Source organism: Amyelois transitella, chromosome Z (genome assembly GCF_032362555.1).
Source record: "Amyelois transitella isolate CPQ chromosome Z, ilAmyTran1.1, whole genome shotgun sequence".
Lineage (NCBI taxonomy): Eukaryota > Metazoa > Arthropoda > Insecta > Lepidoptera > Pyralidae > Amyelois > Amyelois transitella.
This window is the reverse complement of record NC_083535.1, coordinates 5,584,505-5,600,489: the sequence shown is the minus strand read 5'-3', so window position 1 is coordinate 5,600,489 and position 15,985 is coordinate 5,584,505. Positions and strand designations below refer to the sequence as shown.

Sequence of the window (15,985 nt, the reverse complement as noted above, 5' to 3'; positions counted from 1 at the left end):
GATTAATAATGGTGTCTAATATTTCATTTTTTTAGATGCGGTCCTTGCGGTGTTATTAAATGATGACAGTGAGGAGGAAAATTTGTCAGAGAGTGAGCCCGAAGACCACCTTGAGGCTGATCCCGCGTATGAAACGGAGGGTGAAGATGAAGTTTTTACTGTGAATGACGAGCAACTTTCGGATGAGCAAGTGATACATCTCCACCATGTTCTACTGATGACGCGACACCTAGCACTTCAGCAGACCGTAGCGACTTGATTATAAGACCATCGCGTACTATTCTTCGTGGGAAAGATAAACACAAATGGTCGTCACAACAGTCAAGGTCACTAAGCAGAACAGCTTCAAGGAACATAGTTCATATAAGACCTGGACCTGTACGCTCTTGTAAAAATCTTTTAGAGCCTCTGGGATGCTTTTCATGTTTCATTACTGATAATATGATTGATTTAATTGTCACCCACACCAATGCCGAGATAGCAATAAAATCTCATAAATATAAAACATACAAATCTACACAGAGACCAACCGATCCTAATGAAATTAGAGCTCTCATTGGCATTCTCACATTATCTGCAGCAATGAAAGATAATCATTTATTATACTTATATGACTAAGAGTAGGTGCACTAAGTGCAATAAATCGTTGTGTGGGGAACACAAACTTGATGTGTGTCACAAATGTTTTAGTTCCTAAGCTATTGCCAAAATTTTGTTTTTAATTGATTATTCAAATATTATTTTTATAATTAACAGTTTATTTAGAACAATTTGATGTTATATATAATATGTACCGTTATGTTTATAAATTTTGAAAAAGTTGATTTTGCATGTAAACTGAGATCTCATTAATAAGACTGTTTGAATAAAAAAAAATGTTAAAGTGTATATTATTATCTTTAAATATGAAGATTAATACTTTGTTTTTAAAATAAAAACATTAATTAGAATATATATTTTTTTAATAAACCTCTAAGCCCCCTCCATTATAGAGCGTAGTCGAAACGACGAAGGTTAGTATTAAACGTCGTAAAATAAGGTTAGTGATCTAGGGTTAAATAATTCGGGTCGCCATCTGCATGACGTCATATTCCACTTAAATAAAATTTGGTAGTAGGTGAACCTAAACAAAACTTATTACTAGGACGTACCTGTCCTAGTAATAAGTAATTTCTGAGGAAGAGTTCGTGCCTGTTCCTATTTATGTGAAGTTTCCCGTTTGTTTTTGTCCTAAATATGTGAATAATTTACCAAAAAGGAAAGTGTGACTAAGGCAGTTGCACACTCAGTGAATAGTATCGACACGCTTCATTACACGCGCAGTTTGATGGACGTATTAAAATTTGGTCTACTAGGTACCTACTACATTGTTATATCTACTATATTGACTTTCGCGTTATATTGCCTAAGTATAAAGTAATTGCAAGAAAGACATTTAGCATTATATATGTATATCTAACTGGACTTAATTACTCTTTATAATTTATTTTTTTTGTCAGACAAGAAATAAACCTGTTTGAGAAAAAATGGGTTGATTCCATTAACGTTTCAATTTAAAATAAAACACATTATATAAAAGAATAAACAACATTTGTAAATAAAACAGCTTACTTACCACCGGGAAATTACATAAATTAGAGGATAATTTAATTCTTCACATAGTTTTTTTTTAACGAAGACAAGATTACAAACTCAAATATTTAAAAAGGAAATATAAATAAAAATATCCACAATTTGGCCTATGCTGGGCAATGCAGATGAATTGGATGCAGGTCATATGTTGTTTCACAAAAACAATTATATCGAAGCTTCATTAATCTATGTATACTAAAAGCTAATCATAACCACCACCGTTCCAATGATCCCAAACAAATTTTGTGTAAGTCGAACTATTTAACATATCTTGCATACAGCAAGTCACGTTGCAATAGTCTTATATATATATACCTATATAGGATACACATAAATGTATAAAATCCTCTCCAGGATACTACGGACGCCACACACGTCTTAAGCCACAATAGGATTGCAGTAAAAGCATGAGAATCGAACGTACCTACCTCTTCGGGCAGACACGGGCGCGTGAGAAAACAAAAACATCGTTAGTATTTAAGTAATGCAAGACTAAAGAGTTAGCATAAACAAAAAAGTAATATAATACCTAGAGACAACATTTAAAAACCTCTTAAATCCGCAAATATACCTTCGCATTGACCAGATTAGATGGAACCTAGGTACTAGGCCATTAAAACAAATTTTATTGTTTTGATTATTTACACCTAAGTCATTAAACAATCAAATCGCAATTAAAATCGCTGTGCAATTAAAAAAAGAAAATACTAACCCCTGAAGGTTTTTCCATGGTCAAACAGGCAGGGTATCTGTTAAATAGCACAAAATAAAAAGTAAATCGTAGTTGGCACTGTTATAGCATGTTTTCAAATTTCCAACGATGCGCGTGCTATGGCGCGGGCGCGATTTCTCTGACTGTCAGTGTCTTTTGGTGCGCGTGCGAGGCGCGATCGCCATGGATTGCCCCGCCATTGCGTCTTCATCAATCGACAGGCACGAGGCTGAAGACGATACGACTAATACCTACGACGTCGCGTGCCACAGGACCCATTCATATTAAGACGTTGACCTGTCCTCAATGACAACGGAACAACTAAAAGGCAACAAAATATCAATGATATTTCAGAAGTTTCATTTGATATAACATTCATATTTGTTGTGCATTGTAAAACTTGAGTCACAACTTGATGTTTATCTTTCAAGTCCAAATTCTTGTTTAGAAACTATACTTAATACCTATACCTATCTTAGTTACGGTACGTGTTAGTTTTTGTCTAGTGATCAAATTTTCTGCACAGCTTCTTAGATGATTTCTGTCAAAGATACAACTGAACCACTTTCTCCATAAAACATCAGTATATAATGTCTGTGAAATTTGTTTAAATTATCCGCTAGTAATATTATTTATTAGGAAAATTTTTCCAACATTTTTAACTAAATCTTTGAATTTATTTTGTGCGCAGGTAATTGGATTTCCATTTAACTTGCGAATGTTAAATCCGTTCCTTATCGAGCATTCCTCAAAGGTGAACGAGCTGTAAGTAAGCATAAACTGAAGTATTTGATAAATATCACAATACTATCTAAAGTAGGTGTCTTTGAGCTCAATACTAAGACTAAGTAGACTGTTGAATTTCAATGTCACGACTTGAAAAGGACTAACGATCACAAATGTTACTAGCTTCAGCCCGAGGCATCGCCTCCGTAAGAATTTTGAATCAAACGTAATAGATGGAATGAAAATATTTAAACGAATAAAAAAAAATGAGAGAAGTCACAGAGAGTAAATATGAAAAAAATACGTATTTAATAAAAATTACCTGGAAGAGAAAAAGAAATAAAATTATAAAAGAATCTGCATCAATTGAAATTAAAGGCTTAGATATAAGCAGCATTTCAACAAGTTAAAACCTACAAATAAATTATCGTTGTGATGATTTTGTAAAAGGAAAAGTAAGCTGTTTTATTTAAAAATTTACCGTGCAGGGTTTTAGTCCAACAACTCTGTAGTTGAAAGAACACATTGCGAAAAATTTTTTTGGTAAATAGTCATTAATTCAAACTGGCAAAGTCGATGATATTCATAGAAATGGGAATAATATAAAATATTAATTCAAATTTCTATTATAATAAAAGGTTCCCGACACCTATACAAAATAAATGAAGACTACTCAATCACATCCCCATGGATGTCGTAAAAGGCGACTTAGGGATAGGCTTATAAACTTTTAACTTGATTCTTTTTTTAAGGGATGGGATGGAACCTGTTTCTATTTCAATTTCAATTTTAGCATTAATACAAAACAGCTGAACGTGGCCGCAACCAACTCAACCAACCCCGCAAAGGATATAGACGTGACTATATGTTTGTATGTATGTATTATTATAGGTGATCCATAATTATAGTGAAAACATCGAAGGTGAAGTCTCATTTGGCACCGGATCCAAGGCTAGTGACAGAAATTTCATAATAATTTGCAATAACAATAGCGTCGGCCACGTTCTACTCCTGATCACATGGGTTTCTTCTAAAACAATGAAAGGACATCAACGAGATAAATCATCTTCTGTAATAAAAGAGATCCATCTATCAATTAAAAGTTATATTTTAAAGCTAGGCATTAAATTTCATTTCATTCAAAATGCTGAATACTTACATATGTAAATAGCTTTGTGGACCGTAATTGTTCGGGTTTAGATCCGCCTAAATCCTATTTTCTCGCTCGTTAACGGATTTCGGTGAAACACGCACAAAGGCAGATAGACATAATGACTAGGCTAAAACAGATTTTCTGTCAAACTTTTGAAACGAAGCTTTGAGCTAGTGAAAAGAACGTTTGTATAAAATACCTTAACATTCCTCTTTTTATTGAGCAAGTCGCTCCCTTCTTCATCTGTTCCTTCAAGCCGCATGTCGAATTTTACAACACTGTCTTAATGAATAAGTAGTGCACAGTATAACGAAAGGCCTGATAACACGAAAACACTGATAAAATGTGAACGTTTCACGTGCAATGTTGGCCAGGTTGAGCCCAGACAAACACACTGTATAATTATGATATTGAAGGCATTGCTCACAAAACACTTCTCAAATAAGAATCACTAATTATGTACGATCTTTATCATCATAGTGATGATTGTCACAGTATTTTAATGATAACGATTTTTTAAGTGTGAATTTTAATTAGGTAATATCCGTATGAGCATTTTTTGTTAAAATAGTTATAAACAAATACATCTAAGTATTTTGTAAATCACTTTATCAACTTTAACTTTAATTACGTTCGCTATTTTTCATTTCACGTATACATTTTTTTATGTAGTTTATCGGGCGGTATAATAATGCGAATCACAGCATAGAAGCAACTAAAGTAGGTAATACCCATTTACTTCAACATTGACGCTGCCGAAGGCATTGTACTATTTATAGCCGCTTTAGTCATCCAATAGATCAAATTATTAAGATGCGATGTCTCATGACTGTTAAGAGTGACGCAATTTTTTCAGCTAAACGATATTATTATTATTAAGTGCTTTGTCATTGTCGAACTTTTTTGTGGACGAGGAAGACAACACCGACTGTTCTGTGTCTGTCTATTCGAATTTGATTCTATGGCTGTACTGAATGAATTTTTAAACCTTGCTCATTATATTAACATTATTTTTTCCAATAAAATAAGCAGACGGTTTTCTGACTCACATGCCTATGTTTTGCAACCACTATTTGTTTATGAATCAAATAAAGCTCTAGTATTATCTTATCACAACCAGTAGCGGTTATTGTGGGTTCCGTAGCCGAATGTCTACAATCCACTTATTTAACCCTTTTGTCATATCCATTCATAAAAGTCACAGCCATTTTATTCCGAGTAGCACTACATACACAGGCCCAACGTAGGCTCCATTCCTCCCGACTAACGTTAGGAAGAAGAAGCACTCCGATCATATAACCGTTTAGTAGTAAAAACTAAGTCCCCACCCTCTCTCACTTTAGAATGATCCAAAAAATTGTACATTTAATTTAAAGAAACTTTAAAAAGAATTGGTAGTTTGAACAAAATTGATAAATAGGTTATAGATACCTACGAGTAGTGCGTAGTCTGTCACACGCGGCGTAATTTGTACCGAAAAGTTATTATTATAACACGCAGGAGCCAATATTTTGTGGCATTTCAAGACAGGATTCTATCCTGTATCTATTCAGATACAGGACAAAACCGAAAAATAAAAGTAAATTTTGTACATAATTATATGATCACACATGGGTATAGACATATGAGACTACCAGTTACTATTACCAACTAAGTACTTAAACTGTTTTGGTTGAGGTTAGTTGTACTCAAGGTAAGTAAGGTTGATTATCTAAAGCAAAAATATACCTTTTACCATTGGCACATTTCTGATGCAAACCATTTATCAGAAATTTTAATTCAACGCATTACTTTTATATCGAAACGCCATAAACCTTGTCGCCTCTGCAAGAATACAATCGATATCTAAATGAAAATGTTTTCGGGTATACTTACCAGATTAAAAAAAAACAACATTTTGAGAGAAAATGGCTGAAAATATTCGATGTAACATGTTAATTGGTACAAAAATTCATGTAAAATAGGAAAATACTATTGCATCACGGGATCTCTTAATTAAATTTTTTCTGTTCATTTATTGGTTGCAGTTCTTTCGATGTTTCTGCTGTGAAATCTGAAAAAAATATACAAACTTGACTAGGAGAACTGTATAAAGAAAATTGAAATAAATATTCCTAGCAACAACGGCAGAGGTGTAGGTAGGTACTTACCAAACCTGTGAGACGATGAGGACTGAACCTTATTCTGTGATAAGTAGGACTTAAATGTTCTTAGGCGGAACACAGAAATTATGCTTGTGCACAGGATATTATATAACAGCAATTAAGCTGAATGCGTTATATTATATCTTATCCCATATACCTATTTAATAAATCTAGTTCGAATGCCTATGACAGACTACAAACCCATAGGTACTAACCTAGACTCGAAAAAGTCGTCTTCAGTTCGGTTTGTATAGCGTGCGCCTGGTCCAAATCTGTTAGTGTTATAGATAGATAATTTGATAGATGACGAAACGTTTGCAAGCAGAACAGATACACGTTGGAGGATGCTTTGTGATAGCCGATTAATTTCACAGAAGCCCCAAAAGCGTCGCCTAAGCACCTTCCCCAGACTATACATAGTAATTGCATTATTGAGCGCTTTTTTCTTTTTGTCAAATCCATTTTTATGTAAGTCTCTAAGTTTTAATCCTCTTTATGAGCAGTAGAAGCAGCATGCTTTCCTAGGGGCAGCAGGTATTAGCGTCGTCGGGTAAGTTTGAGAAGTAGCATCCTTCTTGGTAAAAGGGTTTAAGGGCTCCTTTATAGCTTGATGTTTCACTTGCATGTTGATCCTCGCGAACTTATCGCCTTTTTCTTCTTCCTTTCTTATTAGGACATAGTAGGGGCGAAACTCGTTAGCGTACATTGTGACAGATTCTCGTGGTACTTAAACGATAAATTTATTGCTAAAATTATTGAATTATTATTCTGATTTTTTTCATAGTATTTTTTACTTGAAATTTTCAAACTGACAAATTGTCATTCTTGAAAAATTAAGGCTCTGAAGTTAAGAAAGTACAGACTACCGCAACAGGAGGAAAGGAGGAAGAATTAAATTGAACGTTGAATGAACGTAAAACACCGCAATGCTCCTGAAATTTACAAATTAGCAACGAGTGCATTCGACCACTCAGGTCTTATTTGCCTAAAATATTAACAACTCTGACAGTTAGAAAACTAACTACAGTATACTACAGTTAGTAACTCTGCAAAATTAGTCTCTGCCTACCCCTCCGGGAAAGAGGCGTGATTTTATGTATGTATGTATGTATGTATATTAACAACAAGGTTGAACATTTACACCTCGTGTATGACACAACAATGACAATGACAAGACATCACACACGTACTATTTATTGTATTAATGTACATGTGGAATAATTGTATCTATATAAGAACAGATAATGTAAAAAAATTATAAACTATGTAACAGAACATCAAAGGGTGCTTTGTTGATGTTCTGTTAGTAGGTTAACCCTAAATTGTTATTATTAAAAAACAAGTATCACGAGTGGAACATGAGATTTTATTTAAGATAAACAGACGTGCTACCCTTGAGCCGCATCAAGAATTTTCTTTTCGGTACTGGCACTTTGATAAATTTGTCAGTTATGTCCACTGGGTCCTTACTATCTTTGCAACCAGATCCCTTACACTGAAAAAGAAATATTGGTTTTTAACACAAATCTACGAAATCTTTCGTTTGCTAGGGTTTATTGATATTATGCATAAAGGTAGATACCTAATAACAATAAATTGGAGTAATGCATAATATTATTCTATGTGGCAAACCCTTATCACACGGATTAAAAAAGGCGTTATCTGTGAAAAGGTCATACGTCTTGGTTCTGGAAATACGCCATCAATAGTTAAGACTTAATGAGCACGCACCATATGCAAGTTAATGACACCTAGTTCTTCTGCACAATAAAGTCTTTTGGGTTGTTTTGCCAAGAAGAATTAAACATATCAACTGTTCTTCTGAATATAGAACGGTATTGGTCAAAGGCTCCCTGAATCTGAGTATTAATTAATTCCGCAGGAGGCTGGATTACGACAGGATAAACTGGAATCCCCCAAAATGTCTAAACAACAAACAAAAATCTTAAGTTCTAACGGGACAAAGTACATACCACCTTCAATTATAATTCAATGGAGAAGACACTAAAGAGCGTATTTTTTTAAATTTTTATACGGTACGTACGTAACGGTAAAGTCGGTTTAAATAACCGGGCACTTTACCGAATCGACCACCGATGCGTGATGCGCAGAAAGGCACAGGTTCAAATGCCACCTCTGAAATGTCACTCCAATGACTCTTTTCGAAGTTATATAAGTACATTAGATTGAATACTAGAATACTACTAATAGGAAACCTGCGAATTCAGGCAACTGGATGTGTAACCATAGATCCAATATGGGTTAGATTTACCTGCAAAGGTTGCGGAGGTCAGATGGGAGTCGCTTCATGTAAAAACCTGACTCACTTAATCCAGGATCCATGGTCAAAGGCATATCCCGGGCTCCTCTCCAGAGGGGTGAAGATGCAAACGGGACTAAAGCCACGAGGAAGAAGACACTTACGGCACTTGATAAGTAGACAGCAAAGCAAAATACGATGAAGAAATAAATCAGATGGTGAACGGGCCTCATCTTGGATTTACAATTGTTTTAAACAAAATTGTATTGAGAAACATATTTTGATAGCTTACCCAAGTTTTATAGTTATTGGAAATACAAAATGCATTTTTACGCAATAATACAAAAACTTTCAAAACCATTCGAACATATATAAGAATTTGGCAATGACGAAGATGACTCAACTTTATTTGATTTACTTTTTTGCCTTGGTGTTGTTTTCTATTAACTTTGTGAATGCTGTAAGTATAAAAAGTTTACAGAACTAACTAAACTAACTAAAACTAACTAAATAAAATGACAGCTAACATTATCTACTGCTTTCCCGAATGATCAAAAAATTAAAATAATCAAAATATAATATTAAAATAAAGGAAATAGCCCTTAACAAATCACTGTACAATACTTCAGGATTGTAAGCGAAAAAGAGCCATCCGGAAAGAGTCTTATAGGAAGAGCCCTAAACCTGGAGCTTATGTGTTGATCCCGTTTCGAATTTACGACGGAAAATCGGTATGATAGCTATGATCACAGACCTTTAAGGTTACACTATTATTAAAGTATAAAATTATTAATAGTATTAATAATTGGGACCAGGGATCTCAGGGAAAGAGAAGAGGTTAGTACACAATGAAACTACCTATGTAGCAGTGTTACAAAACTTCTTGTTAAAATTGCAGGCAAATACACCATCCGGCGACAAGCATACCACAGTCTTATCTCTGAAGGCGCAAGAGGTACTTAGTCAATTGAGCGACAGCAAGCTTATTAGGGACAAAAATAACTACAAGGCACTCTTACAACAACTGAAGAAGATTTTCAACACTAAGAGTACCTCAACCGCGAAATGTGGTAGTCGCAAAGGATAACATCGCAGATTTTCTGAAGATATGTTGTATTCTTTGTTTTATTTCATGTCTTATTAATAACTAAACACCTATTATATGGCTTGTTTTATTGAGATTAAGCGAGCCAGGCGTACTTCAGTCAATGGATGATGTTGTATGTGCTGTGCCTCTTTTCTCACATTATATCTAATTCGTTCCCTATGCCTGACGAAGATAAAACTAAAAATCTTTGCGGCCAGCCATTTACAAAGTTATATATGGATATGATAATAAAAGAGTGTAACTATCTATAAGCCTTTGTTCAGGAAAGCGCCTGATGAATGTAAGAAGCAAAAGGATATATCAACATTTTTAATAATTTGTATAACTACATTTTGTTTTATATTGTTGATTACTCATAAAGTAACACAAGTTTTGTGCGCTATCAAAATTCACATTAAATTCGACATTTTTCTTGAGTGACTTTCTTTTTTCAAATTCCAATGCGTCTTCTACGAGACATAAATTGACGACCATGACAAGACAGTGTAATACGTTCTTTTCTGTCGAATAAAGTGTGCCTAGTAATTGTTCCAAGTCATCACTGATACCTAACCTAAAGGATCTGGGATTTCTTATATCAAATCTATATCGCGCAAGACGCAATCTAAGGACACAACATACCGGGGAAGTGCAGACAAATCTTGGAGTTTTTTGTATTGGAATCAAGGTTGCGCATAGGACACCTCAGAGCAATGGCGTATCAAAAGCATCACCTCGCAGCATAGTTCATCAGATAAGGGCCTTGTTTATTCCTATTCAACTCCCTAAATACGTCCTGTCCTAATTTTTATCGATATCCGAAAGATTTTTTCAAAACTGCTTAGTCACTATGCAAAACGTGCATAAACAAGTTAACAAGAAACAGTCACCAATTGTTCCTGACATTACATTATATTTAAAGTTATTACAAAAGGAGAATTCATATTCATAACCGCCAGTTTGGGGATAATTTTGACTACATTTGTCATTCTTAAAGTGGTCTATGTTACCGTTGATACTAGCTAGCAGTTTATGTTAACAATAAAATAATATTTTTAAAATCGAAGTATTAGCAAGGTTCTGTCTACATAGATATACTTTATATAGTTCGAGTAAGAACTATGATATAAAACCATTCCTTACATCATAGTTCTTACTCGAAACTTAGACGATTTTGTCGATTATATCAGCTTGCCTGTGAATAACGGGGCTTATGCTTCGTTGTCAATGATCAAACATCATCGATTGTAACGTAAACACTCAGCTGCCATCGTTGGAGTGCAGTGAGCTACTTAGACTATATTCTATTATCTTTTTTTTTTTAAATAATTTTATCAAGTAGTTCAGGTACGTCAATAAAAACGGAGTAAGTCTCTTTATAGTTCAGTGTAGAATACCTCAAAACTAATAAATTTCTTAATAGATATACTATTCATTTTTTTTTATATTCTTACTTAATAACAGTAAAAATATCAGAGCCAAAAGCATGTTATATGCATGCTATATTAAAATATTTATTTACGATGCGTAGCTCCATCAAATGACAGATCACAAAATTAAGGAATTATCCATCCATACATATAATAAAACTGTAACTGAACATTGTCTGTACATTGAAGATATTTAAGAAAAAATATTGTAAGAGGTCTTTTTAGGGTCAGTAGAAGGCAAAACAATTTTTTTTTAAATTTTTGTCTGTCTGTCTGTCCGTCTGTCTGTCTGTATGTTTGTACGCGCATCACGCAAAATCTACCGAACGGATCTGAACGAAATTCGGCACAGATATTTTATGTTCAGTTAGTAACCTGGATTAGAATATAGGCTACTTTTTATCCTGAAATTCTATCCCAAGGGGATGAAATAGGGGGTGCAAGTTTGTATGGAACTTCGTCATTTTTGAATCGATATAAAAAGCTATAAATAATTAATTATCATATTTATTATGATTGAAAAAATAGCATTTTATTGATTAAATTAATTATGCTTTGTTTATTTATTTAGTTCCCGTGGTTAAGATATTTATTTTTTGCCCACCCGATACGAGATGGCGCCTCATGAGAATTTAAGACATAACACAATTGTAGCCGCTGGCAAAAATTTTAATCCATACATCCATACATATAATAAAACTGTAACTGAACATTGTCTATACATTGAAGATATTTAAGAAAAAATATTGTAAGGGGTCTTTTTAGGGTCAATAGAAGGCAAAACAATTTTTTTTTTAAATTTTTGTCTGTCTGTCCGTCTGTCTGTCTGTATGTTTGTACGCGCATCACGCAAAATCTACCGAACGGATCTGAACGAAATTCGGCACAGATATAGTTAGTAACCTGGATTAGAATATAGGCTACTTTTTATCCTGAAATTCTATCCCAAGGGAATGAAATAGGGGGTGCAAGTTTGTATGGAACTTCGTCATTTTTGAATCGATATAAAAAGCTATAAATAATTAATTATCATATTTATTATGATTGAAAAAATAGCATTTTATTGATTAAATTAATTATGCTTTATTTATTTAAGAAATAACACAATTGTAGCCGCTGGCAAAATTTTTTATTAATTATATAATTAAAACTTCTTTTATTCATTGATTTAGTTTCGCCAGCACTTACCGTTTCACCACATCTTTGAGAAGAATTTTTTTTATGTAGGTAGTTTGACGCGCCCCGCATCGGCGACGGTTGCCATGCTCCTCAAGATTAGCAGGAATAACACACATGTAGTAACGCCAGTACTTACCATTTCACCATTGATTTAGTTCCCGTGGTTTAGATATTTATTTTTTGACCATCCGATACGAGATGGCGCCACGAGAATTTAAGAAATAACGCGATTGTAGCCGCTGGCAAAATTAGATAGTACCGATGCTTGCAGCATCGGTACTTATTCGGTAGAGTTCCTTAATTCACTTTCGGCATCTGGACTGCCCGCGCATACAATTGCTCTAAAAGTAGACATTCCATTTTGTAATGGGACTGCCTTAAAGTGGTGTCGCTTCATAACATTATAATAGAAGCTAAAATTCTTACTGGTTGTGGAGCTGGTGAAATTGTTTTTATACCGCGCATTCCCCTCATTCCCAACAACTTTTCATTTCGACCTCAGGACGATTTGCTTCTCACACGGACAGCTTTACGTCGCTTGCTCGCGGGTCACCAGCTGTGACAGTTAATTTGTGATGTCTCCAATGGGCAAGACAGCAAATCTTGTAAACAAAGAGATAGGTACTTTAACTTTCCATTATTATAATTTCCTTTTTTTGTCTTTAGAATTTATTCGTTTTTTAACAGCTGCGCTTCCGAGCTTTGCTTTTGTAAGAAAAATAAACTATGTTCTATTCCAGGCATTATTCTTCCCGTGTACGTAAGTTTCATCAAAATCCATCCAATAGAATTTGCGTGATAATCTATACTAACATTATAAAGCTGAAGAGTTTGTTTGTTTGAACGCGCTAATCTTAGGAACTACTGATTCGAAATGAAAAATTATTTTTGCGTTGAATATACCATTTATCGAGGAAGGCTTTAGGCTATATAACATCACGCTGCAACTTTAACGAGAAAACAAAAAATGGACTATGTGAAAAAAAACGGGGAAAATTATTCATCCTTGAGGGCTTCAATGATGCTCAAAATAACAATTCCACGCGGATGAAGTCGCAGGCACAGCTAGTATGTAATAACACATTTGACAGTATGTCATCTTAAATTTGATAACTGCACACTCAGATAGAATTGATGAATTCGGATAGTTTAGACTAGCTGTTGCCCGCGACTTCGTCCGCGTAAATTTCGAGTTGAATCTTAATCATACAGTCAGATACACGCAGACAGACAAAAAATGTAAAAAAAAATTCTCTATCCGTTTCAGTCATAATATTAAATGTACATACAAAATATTTTTACCGTTTTATTATATGTAGTATTTTGATATAATAAAACGGTATTTTTGATACTTCCAGTCTTTTCTTTACATGCAATAAAGTGCCAGTGAATCTTACACGTCCATGCGATTTTTGGTCGTCGATCATGTTACCAAAAACTTACGGGCATTAGCAAGTTTAGGGCAGCCTACAGGCCACTGGGATACTTTAGTTATATTTATGACTTCGTCAAAACTGAACACACTATTATGAAATGGGAAGAACAAAGAAATAACTTATATGTTATTCCTAGTTAAGAGGAGTTTAAGAAGTTTTAAATTGATCGTGCTTTTGATCTCGAGGTTACACTGCGTAATCTGATTCTAAGACGAGATCCCCACAAGGTTCGAACAATACTGGTGTCAAAAAATATTTGAAATCGTCATCATCAATATTAAAACACTTCTACGGTAAGATGTAATCAAAACCATCACATGTATGATTGCCCAATATTTAAATCTAAATTAAAGAAAAATTTAGAGTAGTTTCAAAATACAAATTATGCGCCAAATGTATATCGAAATAATGAAACTTTACCCTATGTCCGATAGGTTGACCTGACCCTGACCACTTCACTTGAACTTCACGCGTTCAACAATATTTAGCCTCAAACAAATAAGGCAATATGTATCTGAATTGCAAATGTGAACTAAGTGGAAGCTAGACAAAGCAAACATTAATGTCACAGATTAAACTTATCATATGGTTATGTCTATATCCCTAGTGGGGTAGACTGAAAAGACTGATAGGCCACTCTCAGCTATTTGGCTTAATGATAGAATTGAGATTCAAATAGTGACAGGTTGCTAACCCATCGCCTAAAATAATAATCTCAAGTTTGTAAGCCTATCTCTATGTACTTTCTTTACATACTCTTTGAATTTTTGATTAGGCATAAAAGTCATTCTTTGGACACGTTACAAGGAGAGGCAACGGATCCATAGAACGGCTTGTTGTCCAGGGTAAAGTGGAAGGCTCTCGACCGCGCGGAAGGTCACCCATGCGATGGACCGACCAAATAAAGTCTGTGATTGGCGGTTCACTTAACGAGTGCAGCAGGATGACTTCCAGCAGGGAGAAATGGCGGGACATCGTAAGGCGCACATTGGCGCCCGCCTCCAACACTACATGATGACCACGACCACTCTGTCAAAAGTGACACGACTAAGAAGAAGAATATCAAGAACCAACTCTGGCAACCTATTTTTGTGTGATGACTCTCTTTCACTGCTATGCTGGTGCAATGGGCAAATACAAAAACTATATCCAGGACCCAATGGGATTCCAAGAGTTGCAGCTTTCAAAGCAACAACAGGATCTTATCAACAGCCCTTGGTTCAATTATTTTTTATTTTATTTGGAAAACATACAGTTATATATCTTGTACAAAATCTCATTTAGTTACTTAAGACCATTTACATCACATCCTTTGTTTACCAAAGAAGATCTACATGGTTGAAGAACAGAAATCTTCTTAGGGGAGTATGTTAAGGAATACACCTTTATAATAAAGAAGCAACAGGTTGTATTATATTCTTGTTCATTACTCACAAATAACACACACATTGTATGCTTTCAAAAATACATATTTTTCAATTTCAATATGTCCGCTTAGAGTCAGCCTTTAATAAAGTAAGAGCCCCAGAAGGAAGAAGTCTCTTTACCAAGTTTCAAGGCCCTACTCCTGAGAGAAAGACATGCAACCCGGTTTAATGCCAAGAGGTTGATGATGTAGATCGACAAGCAAACAAAATTACTGTTCATGGCATTCAGTGGACATATGAACATGACGTTATTCTAGTTGTCAGTGTGTTTCTTCGAAATCCGTCCAGCAGTTCCAGAGATTAGAGGTTTCGTATACAAGGAGACATCCCGACTACAATAGACAGGATTTTTTAATTCTTACGCTTCTAATATTTGTTCACCACCACCAGCCATAGAATTCAAAATATTTCTAGTCATTGACTTTTTCAATGTTAGGTAAAAACAATTTACTTTTATCAACTACAAGTTAAATACTTACGGGTTAGAATATTTTTTGATTTTACTATAACACATTTAAAATTAAGAGCATTTTCAAAGCTAAAAATTTTGAGGTTACTAAGTTGTTTTGTTTGTTTTCGTTTGAATTCTGTTTGACAATGACATAACCTATGACATACGTAGTGTGTAGGGATGTCACACATACCAGTCGAATCGGAAAATCAAATAATAATCATCTAAATTTATAAAGGACTAGCGACCCGCCCCGGCTTCGCACGGGTGCAAAATTCGGAAAAAAATTATACATAAAAACCTTCCTCTTGAATCACTCTACCTGTTACAAAAAACCGCATTAAAATC

At 34.5% G+C, this 15,985-nt stretch overlaps 1 protein-coding gene and 1 long non-coding RNA gene across 5 annotated transcripts in view; both read right to left on the bottom strand.

The window, feature by feature from the left end:
- Positions 1 to 4,931, bottom strand: part of LOC106134014 (peptide transporter family 1) — a 29,696-nt gene extending 24,765 nt beyond the window's left edge. For 2 of the 4 annotated variants that reach the window (XM_013333958.2, XM_060953553.1), the window contains exon 1: positions 4,423 to 4,931. In XM_013333958.2, the coding sequence (XP_013189412.1) occupies positions 4,423 to 4,485 (63 nt within the window). In that variant the 5' untranslated portion in view covers positions 4,486 to 4,931. Of the gene's footprint in view, positions 1 to 2,344; positions 2,539 to 4,422 lie in introns of those variants that run through there. The other 2 variants (XM_060953554.1, XM_013333959.2) reach the window with 2 other exon arrangements.
- A 2,781-nt stretch (positions 4,932 to 7,712) lies between these two features.
- Positions 7,713 to 15,777, bottom strand: LOC132903970 (uncharacterized). Its single transcript, XR_009657543.1, has 3 exons — positions 15,666 to 15,777; positions 12,750 to 12,925; positions 7,713 to 7,862 (listed from the first exon to the last, which is right to left on the bottom strand). It is a non-coding gene; the product is annotated as an uncharacterized LOC132903970 (long non-coding RNA).
- Positions 15,778 to 15,985: the final 208 nt, after the last annotated feature.